General features: G+C 45.9%; 1 protein-coding gene across 1 annotated transcript; it reads left to right on the top strand.

Annotated features, from left to right (window-relative positions):
* Positions 1-414: 414 nt before the first annotated feature.
* On the top strand, positions 415-27705 carry LOC138354064 (uncharacterized). The gene is made up of 2 exons (XM_069307778.1): positions 415-928; positions 27431-27705. The coding sequence occupies exons 1-2, from the start codon at positions 415-417 to the stop codon at positions 27703-27705; spliced, it is 789 nt and encodes a 262-aa protein (XP_069163879.1).

Raw genomic sequence — 27705 nt, 5'->3', positions numbered from 1 at the left:
TGGATGGTCTTGGTGCCAGCATGTACTCGCCAGGAAGGTTTGGATGGTCTTGGTGCAAGGATGTACTCGCCAGGAAGGTATAGATGGCTATAGTTCAAAGTGGAACTTGATAGGAAGGTTTAAATGGTTCCAGCAAACATGAGAAATAAAGACAAATAAAATGCATAAGTTATTGCATGGCAATAACTTAAGCATTTGGATTTTATATACAAATTGGATTTTCATTGCAATATTTTATCTCTTTTCTATTACAGTGAAGAACATTGCTAGGAGCAAGAACAGTGTCTGACGAAGACAGCAGCTGTAGCAAGATCAGCAGCCAGAGGAGTGCTTGAGAACAGCAGCAGCATCAGAGGAAGAAGCTGCATACCCATAAGTACTCTACAGCAGCAGCAGTTGTGGCGAGAGCCAATGATGAGTCAACACCACAATGGCCACAGAAAATCACACACCAAGAAAGTCAGGATTAACAGGGCGAGGAAGAGGCAGAGTTTGGTGACGACGTCTGCTGTGTTGCGGCTGTTTATTGTGATGGTTGCTACGGTGTCTCTTGTCCACACCCTGGCTCTCCCGGCCCCTGCTGACACCGTGCTTGCTGACACCGTGCCTGGTGGCACAGTACCTGCTGCCACAGTACCTGCTGACATAGTGCCTGCTGGTACAGCATCTACTAATCCAGTACCTGCTGACATAGTGCCTGCTAATACAGCATCTACTAATCCAGTACCTGCTGACATGGTGCCTGCTAATACAGCATCTACTAATCCAGCACGTGTTGACCAAAAACTAATAGATTCACCATCTGGTGATTCATCACCTGCTGATCCATCATCTGCTGACCCATCACCTGCTGATCCATTATCTGCTGACCAAACAACGGCCTACCTGTTTCCAGCTAATCTGTCCTCAGCTTATCCAAATGATAAAGGTATGTATTATCATGCTATGAATGAGGCTGTTCTCCAAAATTTTAAATAGCAAAGGTTCATTAACATAGGCGTATTTGCACACCAGAAAACAGATTACCTACAGAAGCACATGTAGTATGCAAATAGTATGCAAATGGTTAAGCATGCAAATGGAGGCTATGATTAATTAGATAAACAGTCAGTATATGCAAATTGACCAGTAGGCATATAATGTGATGAATTTACATGGGAAATTAAATGTTTTATTTAATTGTTATTTATGTTGGTCAACAATTTTAAATATGGAGGTATGGATGATCATGGGGCAAGGATGTATTCGCCAGGCAGTTATGAGTGGTCATGGTACAAGTACTCACCTAGTTCTCACCTAGTTGTGCTTGCGGGGGTTGAGCTCTGGCTCTTTGGTCCCGCCTCTCAACTGTCAATCAACAGGTGTACAGGTTCCTGAGCCTACTGGGCTCTATCATATCTACACTTGAAACTGTGTATGGAGTCAGCCTCCACCACATCACTTCCTAATGCATTCCACTTGTTAACCACTCTGACACTAAAAAAGTTCTTTCTAATATCTCTGTGTCTCATTTGGGCACTCAGTTTCCACATGTGTCCCCTTGTGCGTGTGCCCCTTGTGTTAAATAGCCTGTCTTTATCAACCCTGTCAATTCCCTTGAGGATCTTGAATGTGGTGATCATGTCCCCCCTAACTCTTCTGTCTTCCAACAAAGTGAGGTTTAATTCCTGTAGTCTCTCCTCGTAGCTCACACCTCTCAGCTCGGGTACTAGTCTGGTGGCAAACCTTTGAACCTTTTCCATTTTAGTCTTATGCTTGACTAGATATGGACTCCATGCTGGTGCCGCATACTCCAGGATTGGTCTGACATATGTGGTATATAATGTTCTGAAAGATTCCTTACACAAGTTTCTAAAGGCCGTTCTTATGTTAGCCAACCTGGCATATGCTGCTGCTGTTATCCTCTTGATATGAGCATCAGGGGACAGGTCTGGCGTGATATCAACCCCCAGGTCTTTCTCTCTCTCGGACTCTTGAAGTATTTCATCTCCCAAGTGATACCTTGTATCTGGTCTCCTGCTTCCTACCCCTATCTTCATTACATTACATTTGCTTGGATTAAACTCTAACAGCCATTTGATCGACCATTCCTGCAGCTTGTCCAGGTCTTCTTGAAGCCTCAAGCTGTCCTCCTCTGTCTTAATCCTTCTCATAATTTTGGCGTCGTCAGCAAACATTGAAAGGAATGAGTCTATACCCTCTGGGAGATCATTTACGTATATCAGAAACAGGATAGGTCCAAGTACAGAGCCCTGTGGGACTCCACTGGTGACTTCACGCCAGTCTGAGGTCTCACCCCCTCACTGTAACTCTCTGCTTCCTATTGTTTAGGTACTCCCTTATCCACTGGAGCGCCCTACCAGTTACTCCTGCCTGTTTCTCTAGCTTATGCATCAACCTTTTATGGGGTACTGTGTCAAAGGCTTTCCGACAGTCCAAAAAAATGAAGTCCGCCCACCCTTCTCTTTCTTGTTTAATCTTTGTCACCTGATCGTAGAATTCTATCAATCCTGTAAGACAAGATTTACCCTCCCTGAACCCATGTTGATGGGTTGTCACGAAGTCTCTTCTCTCCAGATGTGTTACTAGGTTTTTTCTCACAATCTTCTCCATCACCTTGCAAGGTATACAAGTTAAGGACACTGGCCTGTAGTTCAGTGCCTCTTGTCTGTCACCCTTTTTGTATATTGGTACTACATTAGCAGTCTTCCATATTTCTGGTAGGTCCCCCGTTTCCAGTGACCTACTATACACTATGGAGAGTGGTAGGCAAAGTGCTCCTGCACACTCTTTCAACCCATGGCGAGATTCCATCCGGCCCAACAGCTTTTCTCACATCCAGCTCCAATAGGTCCTTCTTGACCTCATGTCTTGTAATTTCGAACCTATCCAAGGTCACCTGGTTTGCTGCCACCTCTTCTAGCCCCGCGACATCTCCCTGTTCTATTGTAAAGACCTCCTGGAACCTTTTGTTGAGTTCTTCACACACCTCTTTGTCATTCTCTGTGTACCTGTCCTCGCCCACCCTAAGTTTCATCACCTGTTCCTTCACTGTTGTCTTCCTCCTGATGTGACTGTGTAGTAGCTTGGGTTCGGTCTTGGCTTTATTAGCTATATCATTTTCATACCTTTTCTCAGCTGCTCTTCTCACACTGACATACTCGTTCGTGGTTCTCTGGTATCTCTCTCTACTTTCTGGTGTTCTGTTATTACGGAAGTTCCTCCATGCCCTTTTGTTCTGCTACTTTGCTTTCATACATTCCTTATTAAACCACGGATTCTTCCTTTGCTTCTCTGTTTTTTCCTGTCGGGCTGGGACAAACCTGCTTACAGCCTCCTGACATTTTTGGGTGACATAGTCCATCATGTCTTGTACGGACTTGGTTCCGAGTTCTGTGTCCCAATATATATCGCATAGGAATTTATTCATTTCCTCATAGTTTCCCTTTCGGTACGCCAGCCCTTTGGTTCCCAGTTCTTTTTTGGGGGTGATAATTCCCAGCTCAACCAGGTACTCAAAGCTCAATACACTATGATCACTCATTCCCAAGGGGGCTTCCAACTTAACTTCCCTTATATCCGACTCATTTAGGGTAAATATCAGATCAAGCAAGGCTGGTTCATCCCCTCCTCTCATTCTTGTCGGTCCCTTGACGTGTTGACTTAGAAAGTTTCTTGTTGCCACATCCAGCAGCTTAGCTCTCCATGTGTCTGGGCCTCCATGTGGGTCTCTGTTCCCCCAATCTATCTTCCCATGGTTGAAGTCTCTCATGATTAGAAGTCTGGATCCGTTCCTGCTAGCCACAGAAGCTGCTCTCTCTATTATATTGATGGTGGCCAAGTTGTTTCTATCATATTCCTGTCTGGGTCTTCTGTCATTTGGTGGGGGGTTATATATGACTACTATTATAATTTTCTGTCGTCCAGTTGCTATGGTGCCTGAAGTGTAGTCACTGAAACCTTCACAGTTCTGAATTACCATCTCTTCGAAACTCCAACCTTCTCTTAGTAGCAGAGCTACACCACCTCCTCCTCTCCCTTCTCTCTCTTTCCTCACTACATAGTAGCCCTGTGGAAACACTGCGTTTGTTATGATTTTCGTTAACTTTGTTTCTGTGAGTGCTATTATGTCTGGGTTTTCTTCTAGTGCCCATTCTCCAAGTTCACTTGTTTTATTTGTAATCCCCTCTATGTTAGTGTACATCGCCTTGAAGCTCACTTTCTTCTGTTCATTTTTATGTCCCTTTCTTGGCGAGCATTCTGCTGGTGTGGGAAGCTGTTCCGTGGGTGAGAGGATCTGTGAGGTGGTTTGCAGGGTCTCAGAGGATTTTGGGTTGGGGGGTGGGGGTTTAAGGGAAGGGGGACAGGTAGGGTGTGGGTTAAGGAGGTAGGGGGGACATGGAGGATACGCAGTGAGGGGGGAGGAGGGATAGGGAGGGTATGGGATGAAGGGGGAGGGGGGACAGGGGGAAAAAGGTGGGAGGGGGTACTCGCCAGGGAGGTATGGATAGCAATAGAATAAGGAGGTACTCACCAGGATGGTATGGATGATAATAGAACAAGGAGGTACTCACCAAGAACCTGAAATTAGTACCTAATTTGGAATAACATACAAACCATGTTATATGTCTATGTAATAATATATGAAGAAACTAGACTAATGTTTTGATTTACATCATGCATTAGGTTGTAGTCTTTCTTATGATTTACAAACACTGGTTTGATAGATCATATGCAGTTTGTAAGCATAATTACCAGACCTTAGGAGATATAAAGTAACTGAACAGAGGTACCCTATGTCAGAGGTTGACCCTCTGGGTACCTTACACATGGTTGATAGAAGAAGCAAATTGCCATTTTGACTTAGGAAATTTCAGAGTGCACAGGAGTGCACAAAATATTAACTTTCTTGTTATAGCAGCTAGAAGGTCGTAATTGGGTATCTTTGGAAAGCAGACACCCTCAGCTGCCCAGAAAACTCGCGATACTCGTTGTAGCATTTCTGGATAAATAGTTACAGGATTAGCATAAATTTTAGTTCTGGCTGCCGAGATACAGGGAAGGAAGCCAGGCACTGAGCTAAGTGTCTCAACGGTTTCCCCCTAGCCCTCGTGTAAGCGTCACCGGCAGGGAATTCTCATTGGTCGCGGCATCATGGGCCTCTAAGATGCTGGCACCTGATTGGCAGTCTCAAAAGACTAGGGGAACACCGCCGGTTCCATTCCCGCCCACGGCACCTCATTTCGAGGAGCGTTGCTCTGCTGTGTAGACGTGATATCCTGTTTCGGCCAAAAACCGGGTATTTCTCCTGTCTACAGCATAGTTCAGCAAGCTCAAGTATATCTATTCTGTCTAAGCATTATTGTCACAGAATCCGGTAACCGCTGGGCGCAGGTTACTGGATTTCGAGTAATATATATATTACTCGAAAGATACAAGGAAGTACACTCCGCGCCACACGTGATCGCTGCAGAAGCAACAGGACTGTAGCCAGTTGTATCGGTGATCGTCGGCGAAAGTAAAGGCGATCCATCACCATATCGCTAAGTAAACTGTGTACAGGGTCTCTAAGAATACGGTTCCAAGTGTTTGAGTTAAAATTCTGAGTGATTTAATGCAAAAATTGGGGATTGTGTGGACTCTGTATATTTCGTCCATTGTGCTGCCCACCTCGTGTGCTTATCACGTGGTGACCCTCTTCGTCCCATCAGCGTGTTATCAGTGTGCCTTCAGCAGAGCACACTAGTGCAATTCTCACCGGTGTGCACCCAAATGCACCCCTGTCTTCTCCAGTATCCTGGGAGACAGGCGATTGTAGGCCATGTGGTCCCAGTGGCTCGCTACCTCATCCGCCCGCGCGCCACCTCTACCCCACCTCACTGTACCTCAACCCGTGTAGCTCCCGGTGTACAGTAACCTGCACAGCCTCTGTGGTGTATGATCTTCACTCAACAGCGGGGTCATAGTGAGTGTGATTGTAGTGTGGATTGTAGAAGATACCGGTAATAAATTCAAAGAGAATACTCAAACTATGTATATTTTGTATCATTCGTCTAACATGCATTAATTCCTTGTGCTGAATCAAGTCAGCCGACCGGTGTGCCGTTCTTCATAATCCCAATACGGGGAGGAGTTCAATTACCAAGGAAGCACGATAGGTAAAGGCTTATTACAGCTAATCTGTGTGATAACTGTAACTTGACCCTAGTGTGATTCTTCTCTTACACTTTGTTACACATTTAGTATTTGTGTGGTTTATGTTAATTCTGTTGAGGTTTAGTGTGGTTTAATTATACCATCACCATGTTTGTGTTCAACCATTTCCGTGTTGTCTTAATTTTCTTTCGTTGGAGAAGACAAGCAGTGATAAAAGTAAGTCTGGAGTTGAGTGGTGACCACCGGCCAGGGCGGACGCCCCTGAGGTCTCTCCGCTCCTGGCTAGTGTTTACGTTGGCTGATTGCTGGTTTGCCCTGCTGTTGGTGGTTGCCACTGACCGGGTGACGTTTGACTTAGCCATGGGGACTTCTCGCCCTCCAGTGAAGAAGACATTGTCGGCTGGTCTGGCATTTACGGTGCCGGTGGACCATCCATTGGTTGGTGTCGCCCTAGTGGACGTGCTACATGTGCAGCTGTCGGACCTGGTGGGCATCCAGCTCCTTCAGGGCAACCGTGCTGTGGTAAAGTTCCGCCTCCAGGCTGCCTTTCAGGCGTTTCTCGAGCGATGTGAGGGGCGTGTTTACCCTCTCCCAGATACTGCTGGTTCTGTTAAGGTGGTGAATCTTAGTGTCACCTTGACGTCTGTGGCGGTGCATGGTGCCCCCTTCGAATTTCAGGACGACTTTTTAACCTCCTGTTTTGAACGATTTGGGACAGTGTTAAGTTTTCGTTGGAACAAGGTCCTTACCGGGCACTGTGTTGGTATGTTTGACGGCTCCCGCACCCTGACGATATTGCTGAGTGTAGTGTACCGTCGTCGATGTCCATGTTGGGTTACACGCTCTGCTGCCAGTACCGGGGTCAACCGCGCACCTGTTATCGGTGTGGTCACGAGGGTCATCTGGCTGCAGCGTGGGACGTGGGAGTGACTGGTAGGGTGCATGTTTTTCGTGCGGAGGATTTTCCGCCCCTATTGCATTTGGACGGTTCTGAGGATGGAGTGGGTGCTGTGCCTGAGGTGCCTAATTGCCTGTCTGCTGCTCCGCTTGTTGAGGCGAGTTCTACGGCCTGTGCGACACGTCTGGTGACTGCTGTGGCCCCTGGGGTTGTTGAGCCGGTGTGTGTGGGTGTTGGGCCGTCACCTGCACTGCATGTAGTGCGGGACGTCCCGGTGGGGGTTCATGTCCCACCCCCGCCTGTGGATGTGGTGCCGGATCCCGGGGATGCGGGTTCTGCTGTTTTGGAGGGGGGGCTTCGGCAGTGGGAGGTGCCTGCCGTGCCTGTGTGTTGGCGACTGTAGTTCTGCTCTTTCCATCCCTTTGCAGAAGCGTGCACGTCGGTGTTCTGAGGCTGTTTCCCTGGATGATGTGGACAGTGTGGGAGATGTGGCCTTTGTGGACTCTTCGGACGGTGCGGGTGTGGCCTGTGTGGATGTGCAGATGGTGGCTGTGCCTGCGGAGGGGCCTGCTGGGAGTGATGTAGTGCGGCTTGTCTCGAAGTGTTCGCGGTGGGCTCGGAGTATGTCTTCCCTTTGTGGTGTCCCTTGGGAGTTGGTAGGGGAGTATGGTGCTCTGGCGTCCCCCGCCGTGGATGATGGTGCTGTGAGGGGCTCCGAAGTTGCTACCTGTGCCCCCCCCCCCCCTCCCGCATCTCCTGCTGTTGGATCACCGCAGTGGGGGGGTTGTCCCTGATGATCAGGACCTCGTCATGGTGCTGCGGAAAGATGTGCACCAGGGGCCCTTGGCTCCTGTGCCCTGTGGTGAGATCGATGCCGTGCCTGCATCCCCTGCGGTTCCCCCTCCTTCGTTGCCCTGGTCTGGGGGAAGCCTAGTCCCGACTGATGGGGTCGTGCCCTGTGAGGGTCCGGTGTTGGGACCTTATCAGGATGCCCGGGTGCTTCCGAACCCGTGGTGCTCGTCCACTGTCTGGGTGTCGCGGGTGAAGGAGTTTATCTTTCGGGTGCCGGATAAGATGTCTCAGCCGAGGGCACCGCCAGGTGGCCGGGTGTCTCCTGACACGTGGGTGATTTGGGATGCATACAGCTTGTGCTTTCTGATATACAAGTTTCCGGAGAAATATCAGTTGACGTCTTGTGCATACTGCTACACCGTGCCTGGATCAGCTCCCGCCGTGAACTCGTCACCCTGCCCTACGTGCGGGAGTCTCCCTCTCACGTTCGCCACTGTTTTCGTCGCCACTCCTCTCTCTACGGCCCAACACATCTAACGCTTTTGATTTTCTTCTAAACGTCAACGAGTCTCCCTACATTTGTCATGGTGCAGTCATCGGGAGGGTAAACCCTTCATGCAAACTGCACCTATTCTCAAGAAGAAGTAGTCTGTTTGCTCTATTGGAATTGTATTATCATTGATTTTATAACATTTGTTGTGACGGTTGTGAGTGTTGTTCAGTGCTTGGGTTAAGCACTGTATTTTGCTACTGTAATTGTATTGGTCTACGTGACCCCGTGTTGTTTTGATTTGTATTAATTTATTGTGAAGTCAGTGTCATTGAATTAATGTAATTAATTACCATCTTTAGTAGTGAGAGGTGATTAGCAATCGTGTTTACTAATCAGTGGTTGTCAAGCGGTCTCAGTGATCTACTAGTATTAACGTAAATTCTTCGTGAGGTAAGTTTGACTGTCAAGTTTGACAGGACCTTGAACAGTTACTCAGAGATTTCTAATTACCCGGATTTTTTTTTTTTTTTTTTTTTTTTTTTTTTTTTTTTTTTTTTTTTTTTTTTTTTTTTTTTTTACATGCAGAGCATGCAAATTAAATACAATAAAAATACAGAATACATAAAGGAAAACAATAGACCACCGGCCAGAAGGGCCGACAGCCGAGCACAACAAAACAGCATAGCCCAACAAAACATACACAAGAAAAACATGAAAAATACAGCATACATCAAAACATAAAACAGAATACAATGGCAATCCAGCAATCACAGTACAAAACAACACCTCCAAAAAACAAAACATACAACAAGAGGCAACAGGTAAAGCAACAGAAAATCAATACATTAACGCCCCGTAACAAAAGGCGAGGCCAATTACAATAAAAAAGCAGGCAAAAACACAAGTCACTAAACACCGGCCTGAAGGGCCAACATCAAAAACACAAGAAAACAAAAGAAAAATAAAACACACAGCAAGCACACAGACTACGAAAAGATCTCATACTTGTCCGGCCACTCTTCCGCCGGGAAGCGAATACAGTACGCTTCCCAAAGTAACATAATGTCCTCCGAAACATGGTCACTATTGAGCGTACGAGGATCGGGCATTAACTCTGGCACACCCACAATAAAACACTTAGCCCGACGAATCCAGATGGTAGAAGGGCACCACGGAGCAGGACGCATACGGTCAACAATTTCAAAATGCAACGGATGGTCAGCATCCATCGCCACTCCGTAGGCCAAGATGAGAGGGAGAGGCTCCTTCCCAAGAGGCCGGGCAATGGGCAGCACACTGGGAGCCTCCTCAGCTGCCTCACAGGGCTCCTCGGCAACCACTAAACGTTGCACCTGCCGGGACCCCCCACGCTTGGCATCCTTTTTCAGCACCAGCTTGATGCCTCGGCTCGCACCAGGATCCACACCATCCATGCCCGTAGGAGCAACCACCTCCCACTGCGGAGAACCTTCTGCAGGAGAAAGAACAGGAGGTAAATTAGACACACAATCATCGTCAACAGCCGACACATGGACATCAGCCACCACCAGCGTCGTAGAGCACGAGGCACCTGGAACCGCCACACCATCTCCCGAAGCTCCACCCGCGTCGTAGTCCTCCATATCAGCCCAAGCAGTAGAAGAGCGCCTAGAACGCTTGGGCACTGGCCGCACATCCTCACAGCCGGAGGCGGACCCAGAACCTCGGCCCTCACGAACCGGGCGAACCAACGCCCGTCGCAGTACTTCAGCAGCCTCAACCACATGGGGAACCGGGCCGCACACAACAGGATGCTCCGCAGCACCCCCAACACCCAACACAGCCGGAACACCTGGCGAGGGCGCAGGACCAGGCGCAGCAGCAGGAGTCGAGGAAGACGCAGACGCACTCGGCTGAGGGGCAACAAGCACCGGGGGCATGTCGGGTGACGCAGGAGGGGCCGCATCAGCAGCGACTGGGACCTGCTCCACTTCATCTCCGGAATCCACGCCCTGAGGGAGCGGCGGGAAATCCTCCTCCCGGAATAAGTTAACGGGCGCAGCAGGTGTCTCAGAGCACCCGGCAGCCTGATGCCCCAACTGGCCACACCGGAAACAAGTACGGGGCTGCCGGGCATAGTACACCCGAACGTAGTAGCCCAGCAGCCGGACAGAAGATGGGATATCCGACCGCAGGCGCATACCTAACGTACGGACATTCGTCTGCTTCCCAGCATACTTTCCCGAGGACAGCTTGTTCACCCGCACACTGATGACAGCACCATATCTCCCGAAGAAGCGCCGGAGAAGGTTTTCAGGGAACTCCAGGGGCGCACCGTGCACACTGACATATGTCAGGGCACCACTTCGGTCCGAGATCGTAACGGAGCCGGCGCCATCCGGCAACTGCAATGAACGCCCCTCGTTCCGCCGGAGGAAGTCCCGATACTCCTCCTCCCCCACGAACTTGACAATCACCCGGTGGGCCGTAACAAGCTCAACGCCATACACAGCTTCCACCGGGACACGAAGCATGTCACACATAACTAACTCAACGGCCGGATAACCAGCCTTACACGTGAATTCCAGTCCCACGGAATTTACCCTCAACACAGGAGGAATAGCCAGGCCCCCCATGGCAAAACGGCCACGTCAGCACGCAGCCAGGCAGGCAACAACACTGCATTACCCGGAAGTTGTTGATTGACTTCGTTGAGTCTGGTTTACTTGCTAGGCTGTCTGTGCTGACAGAGTGTATTTAACGTTGTTTACCTTGCTTTGGTTTGACTGACCTGGAGACAAATTAACGTAATTGGTTGTACTAAGTAACGTAAATGTGTTGTAACTTGTTTGATTGAAATTGATCAAATCAATTGTCATCTGTCTGTTAATGTGTTGTAACGTAATTGATTGCTTTGACTGCCGTCCTGAGAGACGAGCCTTAATGTAATTAACTGAGTGTTGCACGGAAAACTCTGTGACAGGTCTGTTGTTGTTTTTATTGTTTTTCCGTAGTCGTCACGAACTGCTACTTGCATCTGAGTGGTCGCCCACTGTTTCACTGTAATTAATACTGGAACTGTGAGCGGTCTGTACCAGAAGTGCGTTTATTCCAGCTGGTCTAGTGTTGACAGCACCACTACGGACTTTAACGTAACGCTAAATTATTCTTACCTTCTATTATTATTATTAGGTTTTATGAATAAATTGTTATTGTTGGAACTACAAGTGTCTTTCCGTTCACACCTTCTAAGATCCTTGTCACCATCTATGTTATGTATGGGTGACTTTAATGCTCGTCACACTGCTCTTGGTGATGTTCAGTGTAACAATAATGGAAGGGTCTTCTTGAAATACCTTAATGATCATAATATTACTGTGTATGATACTGATAAACAGACCCATTTATTGGGGGGTAGACTGGATTATGTGATTGGGTACAGCCTAGTAGATAGCAACGTCAACGTTAAGCTCATCCCAGAACTAGTAAGTGATCATTTTGCAATATATTGTGAATACAATGTAGCTGATATTAGGTCCAATCCTCATCCTAGGGTTAAAATTAACATTCCAGACAATCTTAAACCGCACTTTAAGGCTTATGTACATAAGTGGTACACTGGGTATACACCTGTATCAGTGGACCACTTTTACAATGATCTTGTCAGTATCATTACCAGTTATTATGATACCTGGGTTAAATCAAGGAAAAAAAGAACACTCGTTCTTCCTCATGGACAGAGGATCCTGTTATTATTGCAGAGCGAGCTGAAGTGCTTCAGCTGCTGACTGTTATAAACGAGACGAAACGGCTGACAATTTACTAGCATTCCTTAATGCCAACAGAGATTTTCCCGAGCTTAAGGGTCAAGTTAAGAACACATATTGGGAACAATTCCTACAAGGTATCAATAGAACCACAACATTATCGGAAATGTGGAACAAAATTAAAAACATTACCAAACCTTCAGCCCCAGTTCAGCGTTATCATACTCCTGCAGAATATGCTGACATGCTCTTAGCTCAATGGTCTAGTGTCTCACAAATTTCTTCCTTACCCCCCAGATATAGTAGTAGGCATCCATCAGATGCCTACTACTATATCTGGGGGGGTAAGGAAGCAGCATTTAAATACATAATACAGCCAGATACACAGCAGCATTTAAATAATACCAACATTAACTGAAACTTTAATATAGAAATAGCACGCTCCTCACCAGATTTAACAGATCAGTTTGCTATAACCCCCTTTAAATTGACATCAGCATTAGGGAAACCTAAACAAACTGCCCCTGGCGAGGATGGTATAACTTATAACATCTTGAGCTTAGTGAATGATGTCCCTAGCCACCCTCTGCTTGACCTCTATCAAATGAGTCTCTCGCAAGGTATCTTGCCAAAGAAATGGACACAAAGTCTCATAGTACCAGTTCCTGAACCTAACTCTCAAAGATTTAGACCCACTTCCCTTACATCTTGCATGTGTAAAGTCTTGGAGAGAATTGTTCTCAATCGTGTCATGCTTCAGGTCAAAGAAAAACTGGCTCCAAACCTATATGGGTTCATGCCCAAGTGTAGCACACAAACATGCTTTGCTGAATATTTTGTAAACTCCCAGGATGGGACACAGGCAGCCTTTATTGACCTAAAGTCAGCTTTCGATGTAGCGAATGGCGAAATAATATTAGAGCAACTTGCTGAATTTGGAATCAAAGGTGTTCTTCTGAGTTTGATAAAGAGTTACCTATCCAACAGGCGTACTAGTGTCCTATTTAAAGGAGTTAAAAGTACAAGAACAGGCATACCTCAAGGTGGTGTCCTAAGCCCTATGCTCTTTAATATACTTATGCACAAACTTATCCAAGACATACCTGTACAACGAGGTTAATAATACAAATCTCATCAGCAACCTGCGCAAAAAACTTGTTGAGCGTCTTAAACCTCTCAAAACTATTGTTGGCAAAGGATTTGGCATTAACATAAAATATGCTCGAAGTTTTTATATTGCCTTTATACGATCTGTTGTTGATTATTATGCCTTGCATCTTTTTAATTTTTTTCCTAAACAATTACAAGACCTAGATGTAGTACAGACTGATGCCATGCGCATCATCCTGGGTTGTCCTAGAACTGTCAGAAGTGTTAACATGAGAAAGGAACTAAAATTACCTTCCATTTACGAAAGAATAGTTCTACTTAGCACAATGTTATGAGCCAAAACTTTGAAAAATAATGGTCCCCCCAATTCTATTCAAATTAAATTGAGATCCATTTTAAACAATTCTGACTGTTCCCTCAATCTGCCGCAAACAGCTCCTTACAGTGTGTGGTTCAGTTGTTGTGCCTATAATCTTCTGAAACTGAATGTGTCTCTTAATATTGATAAAACTGTTCACTATATTCGCCCTTGGAAAGATGTATAGGTCTCTTTGCATTATACCCCCATCAGTGTAAAACAAATGTATAACACTGAAACTATGAGTTGTATAACATTAGAAGCTATTGACAATCATCTTCAAAATCTCAAACCAACTGAATCTTACGCCTTTACTGATGGCTCTGTGCAATTAGGCACTGGTAGAACAGGTTGTGCATGTGCAGTGTATAAAGGGAATGAAATGATCATGTCTAGTACGCAGAGATTGAACAACTGGGTAAGCACGACACAGACTGAGCTATTGGGTATTTATCTAGCCACTGAGTACCTTAAATTAAGCTCAATGGTGGTGGAATAATATTCTGTGACTCTAAAAGTGCTCTGCAGTCCTTAAATAACCCATCACAATGTATGTCTGAAGTAGCTTGTAATATTAAATGGAATGTAATTTTTACCAATGATAATAACTATTGTATAAAATTTGTGTGGATCCCATCCCATGTTGGAGTTGGAAAACATGATGTTGTAGATCGATTGGCTAATGAGCCTTGCAGGAAAGAAAACACTGATTATGACTTTGGACTATCTAATGCAATTATTAGAAACATTCAAATTAAAGAAATTAATTCAGATTTAGAAGAACTAAGAAATGCCCAGAGACCTGAAAGCTGCAGTATTAAAAGCTATGACAAGTTTTGTAATAACAGGTATTTGTATGGTCAGCACAGTAACCAGACCATGCAATGTGATGTAGTCATTGCGCGAATTCGCCTTGGCTATAGACACATCTGGCAGGTTAGTGAGGCTGAGCCACTACCAGAATATTCAGATTGTAAACTCTGTGATAAACCTCTAATGCATTCACTAGAACACTATATTGTTGAATGTGAAACCGTAAAAGATTTTAGACCTCCTGGCCTCTTGTACCACCAACGGTGTAACTGTTTCATTGACTCAGGTGTTCTGGACGACATCCTAACAATTTATCCCAAATTTGCTTGTCCATTTTAAAGAATGAAGAACAATTTTATTTAAATTACTTCCAAGCTGCATCACTTATGAACCCATCCCTGCCCTTGTGTGGCAGTGCACAATAGAAAGTTGTTTTCACATATTCATACATTAAAACATTGATTGTAACCATGATATATATATGTGCCAGTTTAGACCTATTGTCTTGTGTATGACCCTCTGTCCTGCGTGACAGTGAATACCAGCATTATCCTCACTTTAATTGGACTTAATTGAAATCCTCAGATTAGGCAAAATTGTAATTAATTTTGTCAATATAGATGTTAATAATGATAAAAATAACCATTTATTAACTCTGCCTTACACTTGAAAGTGACTCCTTGTGTTGCTCTGGATATTTGGATGCGAGCTAATTTCATAGCCACACACCAAAGAAATCATTTGGTATGAGACACCTATGAGCTACTCTGACAACTGCCTTCAGTAGTTACGGAAGCTCCACGACTCAGTGGATTAGGAGTGCCAAGGATCTGAACATGTGGCTCTACGCCACCTGTTCAGTCTTAAAGTAATAAGCTGTCATTACAGAACTTGGTTGCTGCTAGTGCAGTTCTTTCTGAGTGAGGTCACTTGTATTAGTGCCTTCCCCCACAGGCCGACAATCTCACACCCTATGTCCATATAGCTTTAATTTAATGGTCGCCAGAGACATGTCAATAAATTTCAGACATCAGCTGGAGGTGCAATTTTGCTTCATTTCGAGCTGTAGTTTAAAGTGACGGATGAATATTACTGATTTCAGACATATTTTACTTTGTAACGGGGTTTTCGAGGGTGGAAATATAATATATACCTGGAGATGTTTCATTGTTAATAGATATACATAATATACGTTATGTTACCTGTTATTTTTAGCTAAACGTCTCTGTTAAATTAAACTTGGCAACACCGAGTGAGAAAGCCAGCAGCTTGACTGCCTCCCACAGTTAAAAAGTCAGTTGGTCTATAGATGTAGTAGACACTGATGATGTACTGCTTGGCAACTAATCCAACAATTAAGTAGTCTTTTTACCTGTAAGTTAAATGATTGTATTAGTGACAGGTATTCAATAAGTGGGTTATAATATAAGATGAAAATATTTCCACTGTTTTCTATAAAGTAATAGAAATTTTATTTTAAATAAAAATCTGTGAAACTGCATGTGACAAATCTTATAAACTCTCTTTAGAAGTTTCTAAGGAGGAAAGTTTCTCCACATGGCAGGGAGAAATAATAGCAAGAGTAAGTTTTACCAGTAAATACTATCAACACTATACAATATCTTGAATTAGGATATTTTAATGCCAGAACGATAACCTAGTTAATCAAATAAATTCAACAACTGAATCACGACAGAGACGATTTGTATTATTTGAAATGGTAAACAGTGTTATCTTTCCACATTTGACATAATTCCATGTTGCACAATAATCACAATAATGTACATATTAATTTATCATCACACTATAAAGAATGATGTTATCAAGATAATTATTAATACGTCTGAGCACAGGTAAAAGTGTAAACATAGAAAATGTTAAGAATACAATCTATTGTATCAGTAACGAAGTGGTGAACAGCGAGCAACCTGTTTTCCTGAATAGTACACCGTATTTTAACATGTAAATTCCCTTAGGCCAAAATATGAAGTACTATAAATCGTGGCGGTTTGCACATTTTTCGTGATCTGTTTTCTGTTAATGGGTCCTCGTGTAGGTTACGTTCAGGCAATTTAGTTCATCAGTTTAGTACGTTGGGAATGTTCAGGAGAACGGGCTCGAGCCGCTAGCAGCCTTTCATCTCCATCATATGGCTGCTTATATCCCTGTTATTGGGTCGGTATATGTGGGATTGACTGAATACCTTGCCTCTCTTCCTAATATCAACTTTATATAATATATGTAACTACAATGCTCTCCACCTGACAATTTATAATCATTACCAAATACTGGCACAAACAGTCCTATTTGCCTGACGAAGTCTTGAAGTTTGAGTTTAAGACCTCACAGAAAACTTTAATTAAGTTCAACTTACTCTAACCTGCAGTCTGACGTCACACCCGTTGTCAGATGAGTATAACATTATTCATGTTATATCTGGATCCATTTATTCATGTATAATTATATAATCTTACTCAATGGCTGGCTACATAGCATAACATCAACTAAACACTGGTAGTGTTCCGTTCACACTTGTATGTCTACATAACTTCATTGTGCAATTAGCACAGACCTAAACTAATCTAAAATTCAAATCCAGTGTGCAGATGGAAATTCCCTGTTGAGTTGATAACGTTAAGCAATAAACTCACTTGTCGTTCCCCTTACAGGAATGTATAGTCTTCAACACAATAATGCGTGTAGCCTCTTCATTTTCAAACTATGAATTATTTTATTGGACTAACCACCCTGAAAAAATACCGCTGAGACTTGCGAATGCTGAGAATTATGATTTGAAAGTCTCTCTGTGGTGTAGTGGTAAGACACTCACCGGGCATTCTGCGAGAGCTTTGTCATGGGTTCGTATCCTGGATTTGCTGGGCGCAAATCCTTAACTGTAGCCTCTCTTTAACTCAACAGTAAAATGGGTACGTGATTGTAAAAAGATTCTTCGTGGGGGTCGTATTCCAGGGACCATAGGAATAAGAACTTGCCCGAAACGCTAAGCTTACTAGTGGCTGTACAAGAATGTAACAACTCTTGTATATATCTAAAAAAAAAAATGTCCATTTACATGATGCAGAATTTATCCATTAGTCCCATTTTACATTCTTACAATTGTGATTTAAAATAAATAATTTTTCCCATTCAATTCTTGATCCTTCGAAAACAGATGTACTGTATCTATTCACTTACAAAAATAATCACCCGTCTCGGAATTAACTGGCCCTATTATTAGCCTTTGTAAGGTACACCCGCTCTGACCCCTCTCCTCAAGCCCTCACTCAAACTTTTGTGGGAAGACGACCGCTTTACCTGCACTTGAAGGGAAGTATTAGGGCAGCCGCCTAACTCCGGTACAATTTTTAGCCAACGGCCTATGTCAGGTATACACAATGTTGCTGGCTATGACCTGCTGTTATCTGCCGCTCCATACAGTTATCAGTGTCCCCTACCAAATCTCCTCTTGCTCCCACTATAATTTTTCAGCCCGTTCTCAGGGTCCTGTATTCCTGAAAATACCGCTTATAGTGCTCAATCTGCTTTGTTTAACACTTCCTCTGTGGTATACTCAAGGCTCGGGCACAACCAGCGCGCCCCTTGTGGTTACTGACCCTCTTAACCACAAAGCTGCCGCCTCTCAGCCCACCTCCAAGCTTTCCCAACCTGCCTGCCTGCGTTCCAGCTTGCCGGCCTGCTATCCCGGTGGCCTGCCTACCATCATGCCTGTCCTCCGGCCTGCCTGCCATTCTGTCGGCTTACTTGCCATCCTACCAGCCTGCCTGTCATCCTGTCAGCCTTCATGCCATTCAGCCTTCATGCCTGTTCCCTACCATCCAGCTGGCCTGTCTGCCGGCCTGCCTACCGTTTTGCCAGCTAGCTCGCATTCCTGCCAGCCTGACTGCCAGCCTGCCTACCATCCTGCCGGTCTGCGTGCCATTCTGCCACTCTACCTGCCAGCCTGCCGGTTTGCCTGCCATCCCGCTGGTTTTCCTGTCATCCACCCTGCAGTTCTAATTGCCTGAAATCCTGCCTGCCAGACAATCTACTCGCCTGTCTACCGTCCAGACATCCTATCTCCCAGCCTTCCTCCCATCCTGCCTCCCAGTCTGTCTACCATCCTGCTAATCAGCCATCCCGCCAGCCTGCCTGCCATCCTATAAACCTGTCTGCCGTCCTGCACGAATATAGCCTACAGGGTGCCTGCTATTCTATCAATCAACCAGCCAGCCTGCTTTCCTGTCAACCTGTCTGCCGGCCTACTTGAGAGCCTGCCAGCACTTTTCTCTCCCTCCCTACCTTCCTGCCAGCCTTTTTTGCCTACCTCCCTTCCTGCCAGCTTGCCTTTCTGATTTCCAGCCAGGAAGACAGGAACTACCTTACTGTCAGTAATTTAGTTGCTAACTATTAACTAACTTAATATAATAAAGCAGGCAATAACTACCTTACTACCTGTGATTACAACAACTTGCGATTGTCATTGCAACTTGTGATATATCCATGGCAGTGAAAACTCCCAAATAGGGGACACCCTCCCCTTTGAGACAAATTATTAGTCAAATCTCTACACCAATTACAACCTGGCCCAGCAACTCAACACCGTTCTGACGCCTTGTGTCCCCACCATTTACACTCTGAGCTGCGTCACAGACTTCGGAGATATCATGAAGACTAACAAACCTGAGAATATAACAGTCTCACTTGATGTTGAATCCTTAGTCACCAGTGCCGCCATAGATACAACAATCATCTTAATTATATACAAAGTTTACCAACACCACTTGACACCAAAGTTGGATATCCCAGAGACCGCCCTTACAAGCCTTCTTGAGACGTGCACGAAGATGTCCCCTTTCACCACCCCTGGGGAGACATGAACACACAAATCGACCGAGTAGCAACGGGGTTTCCATTTGGTGTCCTTTTCGCTTATTTCTATATGGTCTTCCTGGAAGAGAAGATCTTCAGGACTGAGAACAAACACAAGGTCTATTGAAGGTACACTGATGATATTTTAAACTGTGTTCGGGACCTTCAGCAGCTGGATATGATTAAGTGATCGGTTACCAAGTCCTCAGTACTCCAGTGCACACATGAACTTGGTGTGGACGGTGCACTTCCTCTCCTCGACGTATATGTCAAGACCAGAGACGCCACCTTCACCGCTGACGTCTATACGACACCAACACTCCAACACTCATGGGTGTGTGTGTGGATGGCCTCAGTGAGTGCCGCTTCCCGATACAAGACCAGTGTGATGAACTCATACACACCCACCGCACAAACTGCACCCAGTGCAGAAAAAACTGAAGAGAAATGAGCAAGCCCCAGTAATCTATGGATAAACAAAGAAGTGAACACCTGCACTACGACGTAGCTATACAAATTGAACAACTCCACCCACACCTGCAGTCGTCCCCCAGAAAATAGATAAGCAGGCAGTCATGCTAACAGGAAGGCAAGATGGTAGGCAGGTTGACAGGAAGGCAGGCAGTGAGGTAAGCAATCTGGAAGGCAGGCCATCAGGAAGGAAGGCAGGCTTGCAGTATAGCCAGAAATCAGAAAGGCAAGCAGAATGACAATCAGACTGGTAGATTTGCAAGTGACAGACAGGTTGACCGGATGGCAGTAATGTTGACAGATGGCAGAAAGGTTGACAGGATGGCAGGCAAGACAGCAGGTAGGCTGACAGGACAGCAGAAAGGCTGGCAGGAAGTCAGGCAGGAAGGCTGAAAGATTGGCGGTCAGTCTGGGTCTCACCTTATAGTCAGTGAGACACGTTGGCATGATGGCAGGCAAGCTGGTAGAACGGCTGTCAGGCAGGTTGGCAGGACTGCAGGCAGACTTGCAGGAGGGTTGACAGACTTGTCTAGTTAGACAAGTAGACGTCATGCAAGCCTGAAGAATGGTAGGATAGAAGTCAGGACAGCAGACAGGCGTGTAGGCTGGCAGGACGGCAACCAGGTTAGTAGGCTGGCAGGACGGCAGACAAACTAGTAGGCTGGCAGGACGGCAGACAGACTAGTAGGTTAGAAGGACGCCAGACAGGCTAGTAGGCTGGCAGGACGCCAGACAAGTAGGCTGGCAGGACGCCAGACTAGTAGGTTGGCAGGACGCCAGACTAGTAGGCTGGCAGGACGCCAGACCGACTAGTAGGCTGGCAGGACGCCAGACAGGCTAGTAGGCTGGCAGGACGCCAGAGAGGCTAGTAGGCTGGCAGGAAACCAGACAGACTAGTAGGCTGGCAGGACGCCAGACAGGCTAATAGGCTGGCAGGACGCCAGACAGACTAGTAGGCTGGCAGGAAACCAGACTGACTAGTAGGCTGGCAGGACGCCAGACAGGCTAGTAGGCTGGCAGGACGCCAGACTGGCTAGTAGGCTGGCAGGACGCCAGACAGGCTAGTAGGCTGCCAGGACGCAAGACTAGTAGGCCTGCAGGACTCCAGATAGAGTAGTAGGCTGAAAGGACGCCAGACCGAATAGTAGGCTGGCAGGATGCCTGACCGACTATTAGGCTAGCAGGACGCCAGACCGACTAGTAGGCTGGCAGGATGCCAGACAGACTAGTAGGCTGGCAGGACGAAAGACAGGCTTGTAGGCTGGCAAGTCGGCAGACAGGCTAGTAGGCTGGCAGGACACCAGCCAGACTAGTAGGCTGGCAGGACGCCAGACCGACTAGTAGATTGGAAGGACGCCAGACAGGCTAGTTGGCTGGCAGGGCGGAAGACAGACTAGTAGGCTGGCAGGACGCCAGACAGACTATTAGGCTGGCAGGACGCCAGACTAGCTAGTAGGCTGGCAGGACGCAGGACCGACTTGTAGGCTGGCAGGACGCAAGACAGGCTAGTAGGCTGGCAGGACGCCAGACCGACTAGTAGGCTGGCAGGACGCCAGACAGGCTAGTAGGCAGGCAGGACGCCAGACAGGCTAGTAGGCTGGCAGGACCCCAGACAGACAAGTAGGCTGGCATGACGCTAGACTGACAAATAGGCTGGCAGGACGCCAGACTAGTAGGCTGGCAGGACGGCAGACAGACTAGTAGGCTGGAAGGACGCCAGACAGGCTAGTAGGCTGGCAGGACGCCAGGCTAGTAGGCTGGCAGGACGCCAGACAGACTAGTAGGCTGGAAGGACGCCAGACAGGCTAGTAGGCTGGCAGGACGCCAGACAGACTAGTAGGCAGGCAGGACGCCAGACAGGCTACTAGGCTGGCAGGACGCCAGGCTAGTAGGCTGGCAGGACGCCAGACAGGCTAGTAGGCTGGCAGGGCACCAGCCAGACTAGTAGGCTGGCAGGACGCCAGACAGGCTAGTAGGCTGGCAGGACACCAGCCAGACTAGTAGGCTGGCAGGACGCCAGACCGACTAGTAGATTGGAAGGACGCCAGACAGGCTAGTTGGCTGGCAGGACGGCAGACAGACTAGTAGGCTGGCAGGACGCCAGACAGACTAGTAGGCTGGCAGGACGCAAGACTAGTAGGCTGGCAGGACGACAGACAGACTAGTAGGCTGGCAGGACGCCCGACTGGCTAGTAGGCTGGCAGGACGCCAGTCAGACTAGTAGGCTGGTAGGACGCCAGACCGAAGAGTAGGTTGGCAGGACGCCAGACAGGTTAATAGGCTGGCAGGACGCCAGACTAGTAGGGTTACTGGGCGCCAGACAGACTAGTAGGGTTACTGGGCGCCAGACAGACTAGTAGGCTGTAAGGACTCCAAACCGACTAGTAGGCTGGCATGACGCCAGACAGACTAGTAGGCTGGTTGGACGCCAGACAGACTAGTAGACTGGCAGGACGACAGACAGACTAGTAGGCTGGTAGGACGCCAGACTGAAGAGTAGGTTGGCAGGACGCCAGACAGGTAAATAGGCTGGCAGAACGCCAGACTAGTAGGGTTACTGGGCGCCAGACAGACTAGTAGGCTGGCAGGACGCCAGACAGACTAGTAGGCTGGCAGGACGCCAGATAGACTAGTAGGCTGGCATGACGCCAGACAGACTAGTAGGCTGGCAGGACGCCAGATAGACTAGTAGGCTGACATGACGCCAGACAGACAATTAGGCTCGCAAGTGGCCAGACAGACTAGTAGGGTGGCAGGACGCCAGACAGGCTAGTAGGCTGGCAGGACGCCTGACCGACTAGTAGGCTGGCAGGACGCCAGACAGGCTAGTAGGCTGGCAGGACGCCAGACAGGCTAGTAGGCTGGCAGGACGGCAGACAGGCTAGTATGCTTGCAGGACGGCAGACAGGCTATTAGGCTTGCATACTGAATGTCAGCCAGGATGGTAAGACGGAAATTAGGCTATCAGGATATCTTGCAGGATGGCAGGAAGCTGGCAGATCAACAGGCAGGTTGGGAGTACGGTAAACAGGCTTGCAGAATGGCAGGCAAAACGGTAGGTAGGCTGGCAGAACGACAGACAGGCTGGCAGGCAGGCTGGAAATTGTGGGGTAATTGGGATGTTTTCTACTTATACCACATTTATGGTTATATAATAAGCTATAAACATTTTCCTTACTTGATATAAATTATACCACATATGGTGGCTAATAGACTACATTGATTAGTACTACTCTATCTTATAATTATATTGGTGTACAACTAAAGGTGTGTGACTCAGCTGTGTGGTTGATATGGCCTGATAGGCAGTTCAAATCAAATTAGAGTGTGGCACATGTAGTCTAGTTGTGCGATGTAACAGCGGCTGACACTCATATTGTGTCTGTGGAGCAGCTGCTACAATCATATACACAATTTGTTTTACCAGATACAATACTTCTTGTGGTTGATGTAGACGTCACTGTGGCTGGATCACTATTGGGCGGTCTCATTTCAGACCTCTGCGTTGCCGCAAATGTGAACCTCTGGGAAACACTCCAATTGTTTTGATTCTCTGTGTATGAGATCATGACGACGCCTATCCGAGGTGGTGTTCCAAAAATAAGTTTGGCTTCAATCTCTGTCTCAAGGATTAGGGCGTCAAGCTATATTTTTCTGGTGTATTTATTTATATTCAGTCCTAGTGATTACTATTTTATAAAGTTTAAACACTAGACTGTGTTTAAAAGAGAATTGTAGATTAATATATATATGTTGTTGTGATGATGACACGAAAACTCCCATTTTCCTTAACTTTGGTAATGGCTAACTATGTTAACATGTTGTGTGGAGGATTTTCGACAAAAGACATGCCCAAAGGCAGCCTGGGTTGGATTGCAGGTAGACCGACAGGATAGGCACAAGGCCAATAAGGAGTCAGCAAGCAGTAGAGTCGCTTAACCAGTCTGTATGTGGGTTTGGGTATCTGGCTGGTGATTGGCCGAAGTGGGTTTCCAGGCTTGTGGGTCTTGATATTCCCATACGCATAACCAGGTTTGTATTCCCCTACAGATCTCAGTATATTTGCATGACAACAACGTCTCTTATGCATGTATAAGTTGCAAGTATGCCTGGTCCCCAGGTATACATCCAACTGAAAAAAACAATGAGGTGATTTGATAAAATACTATGGCCAAGATTACCATCAGAGTGCCGGCAGGCTGATGGGCAAATAACCTCAGCTACCATCAGCTTTATAAGTCCGGTTGTGATGGTCGAGTGGATAAGGTGCCCTGTACACCAGTTGCATAGTGCCCCTGGCAGTATGTGCTCGAGTCACTTCTGGGGTGTGAGTTTTCAGTTCCTTGTATGCCTGGGGGATCATTCAGGCTTGTTTGCATTTGTGCTCCTCACGTGTGCCCCAAAGAATGAGGTGATTTGATAAAATACTATGCCCAAGATTACCATCAGAGTGCCTGCGGGCTGATGAGGAAATAGCCTCGGCTACCATCAGCTTTATATGTCCGGTCATGATGGTCGAGTGGATAAGGTGCCCTGTACACCAGTTGCATAGTGCTCCTGGCAGTATGGGTTGGAGTCACTTCTGGGGTGTGAGTTTTCAGTTTACTTTTGTATTTTTCATGGATTTTCAATTTGTTTTTTAACTGTTTCTTCTTATATTTCAGTGATGGGAACATCAGATCATATGATGTTCCCAATTTCCTAATGGGAACATCAGATCATTTGGGAATGCATCAGACGAGGGAGTGGGGAATGGTGGGGAGGACAAGGGGATGCTGAAGTGGGAAATGGTGGGCAGGACAAAGGGACTGGGGAGGGGGAAATGGTGGGGAGGATGAAGGAATGAGGGAGTGGGGAATGGTTTAGAAGCAAGGGGGATGGAGGAGTGAGGAATGGTTGGGAGGACGAGGGGACGGGGGAAGGTTACTGTGGCTCAGCAACACACATGCGTTGCTTAGCCACAGCAACAAGTGGATGGGTATATCTTATCTATATAAATAAGAATGTAAATGTTCGTTTGTTCAAAATTGCTAATCTCCGAAAGTTCTTTACTGATTACTTTGAAATTTTCACACAACGTTCCATTTGCATCTGAGCGGGTTTATATATACATACTATATAGATGTCACGTCTGTGACAGGAAAAAAAACATGCTTATTTTGAAAACTGTGTTTTTCATGTGACGGGAAATCTTTGAAACCTCTTCACCGATTGCTTTGAAATTTTTACACAATGTTTTATTCCATTATTCGTGTGTTTTTATATACCTTCTATATACATGCCTCACCTTTGACAGGAAAAACATAAAAAAACAGCGTCATCTGTTGGACATAAGTGCAACACATGCTGTAATCTCCGAAATTTCTTCACCAATTGCTTTGAAATTTTGACACCACATTCCTTTCGAATATGCGCACGTTTTTGTATACTTACTATATAGACGCCTTACCTGAGAGAGGTAAAAACATGATTTTTTGGAAAAACAGCTTCATCTGTAGCACGTAATAGCAACACACTCTATACTAAATATGTTACCATTCCATTTCAATGTTCTTGATTGCAATGACAAATTGAATTTTCATAGATTTTAATTTATTTTCATCTTGATATTATTATTTTGTGTGACATTGCAGTGGAATTATGCTGTATTGTTTACCATGCAATTCATTTTTTAAGTATAAGTATAGATACCTCACCTGTAACAGGAAAAAACATGTTTTTTTTTTAAACAGCGCCATCTGTTGCAAGCTATAATAAATATGTTATGATTCCATTTCAATGTTTCCGATCTCATTAATAAATTGAATTTTCATAGATTTTGATTTATTTTCATTTTTATTTAATTATTTTGTGTGACATGGCATTGGAATTGTGCTGTGTTTTTACCATTCAACTCATTTTGTGAGAATAGTTTATTTTTGTACTTTTCATTGTTTTTCATTTCGTTTTTTAACTGTTTTTCTTAAATTTCAGTGTTGGGAACATCAGACCATTTGATGTTCCCAATTTTCTGATGGGAACATCAGATCATTTGAGAATGTATCAGACGAGGGAGTGGGGACTGGAGGGGAGAACGAGGGAACAGGAGTGGGGGATAGTGGGGACGAGGGGACAGGGGAAGGGAGAATGGTGGGGAGGAAAATTGGACAGGGGAGTAGGGGATGATGGGGAGGACGTGGGGATAGGGGACCGGGGAATGATGGGGAGGCGGGGACGGGGGAGTGGGAGATGATGGGGCGGACGATGGGACGGTGGGGTGGGGAATGGTTAAGAGGACGAGGGGATGGTGGGGAAGATAAAGGGAGGAGGGAGGGGGAATGATGATGGGGAGGTCGAGGGTATCGGGGAGTGGGGAATGGTTGGGAGGACAAGGGGATGGGGGAGTGAGGAATGGTTGGGAGGACGAGGGGAACAGGGGGAGGGGGGATTGTTAGTTATGATCATATAATTAGTATGAAATTATGAAAACAAAATAAGAACTCAATTAGTATATGACTAATATAAATGAAATTGCAATTAAATTTAAATATAACAAGGTAAGGTTATACATATGAGTAAGATTTTACTAAGATACTGAGATAGATGCTTACATAAGTACGTGGGGGATTTTTCTGATTAGGAACTTTTATTGATGAGAGAACATTATTTAACCAGTAGAAAAGAAAAAAGTAAACTACGGGCTCACCATAGCCCATGCTGCTTGGAACTTTTTGTTCCAAGTAGTGAATCTTTAACAACAACAACCATTAGACGAAAGATATCTCCCGTCATGCAGGGTGCAGTCGCACCTCTACAGATCTCCAGTATCAGCTCTTAATACTGGTAATGGCTCAAAAGGGCCTACCACTTAAGGGCTATTCATGTCTGTGCCACCTTTTGGGTGGCTTAATCTTCATCAATCAATCAACTAGTAGAGTTACAGGCTATTCATGCCCGTTCCACCTCTTGGGTGGCTTAATCTTTATCAGTCAACCAGTAGAGTAAAAGACAGTACCTTGGACAGGGTTTGGCTAGGTTAGGTTAGGCCCAGTCATTCATGAGTTATTTTTAGTAATGGCATTGGATGGATTCGAACTTTCAGATATACCACATTCATTAAAGAAGGCCAATAGTTGTTGGTCACACTTTATTTCATATCTTTTTCCTGTTCTTTCCTTCTTTACGATGATCGTTCCATTCCTAGTGTAGCACTGCTTGATAACACCTGGATTTTGTTTGCGAATTTGACGCAGTCTGAAGAGGAGGGATCCACGCTGCTTGGTAAGGCACTCGTTTATATAAAGGTTCGTTTTTGCTAAGCAGCTGTTTGCATGAGGTAAAACTTAGCAGCGGAATTTGCAAGTTTGATGAGCATTCTCCTAGTGCTACGGGAACTGTTTTTATCTATCCTGACAGCTGATTTGATATCAACGTTGACTTTTATCTTTGAATTAATTAGAGCGTGGGCTACATTACAGCAGTTCTCACCATGCTGTTCATCGGGTAGATCAGCAGTTCTCACCATGCTGTTCATCGGGTAGATCAGCAGTTCTCACCATGCTGTTCATCGGGTAGATCAGCAGTTCTCACCATGCTGTTCATCGGGTGGATCAGCAGTTCTCACCATGCTGTTCATCGGGTAGATCAGCAGTTCTCACCATGCTGTTCATCGGCTAGATCAGCAGTTCTAACCATGCGGTTCATCGGGTAGATCAGCAGTTCTCACCATGCTGTTCATTGGGTAGATCAGCAGTTCTCACCATGCTGTTCATCGGGTAGATCAGCAGTTCTCACCATGCTGTTCATCGGGTATAATCAGCAGTTCTCACCATGCTGTTCATCGGGTAGATCAGCAGTTCTCACCATGCTGTTCATCGGGTATAATCAGCAGTTCTCACCATGCTGTTCATCGGGTATAATCAGCAGTTCTCACCATGCTGTTCATCGGGTAGATCAGCAGTTTTCACCATGCTGTTCATCGGGTAGATCAGCAGTTCTCACCATGCTGTTCATTGGGTAG

Source organism: Procambarus clarkii, chromosome 61 (assembly GCF_040958095.1).
Source record: "Procambarus clarkii isolate CNS0578487 chromosome 61, FALCON_Pclarkii_2.0, whole genome shotgun sequence".
NCBI lineage: Eukaryota > Metazoa > Arthropoda > Malacostraca > Decapoda > Cambaridae > Procambarus > Procambarus clarkii.
Note: the sequence above shows the minus strand (reverse complement) of the source record. Positions and strands in the feature narration are given on the sequence as shown.

Coding starts and splice junctions, on each gene's coding strand:
- LOC138354064 (XM_069307778.1), top strand. CDS start 415: ATGAGTCAACACCACAATGGCCACAGAAAATCACACACCAAGAAAGTC. Junction 929..27,430: donor AGCTTATCCAAATGATAAAG/GTATGTATTATC, acceptor TTCATTGGGTAG/ATCAGCAGTTCTCACCATGC.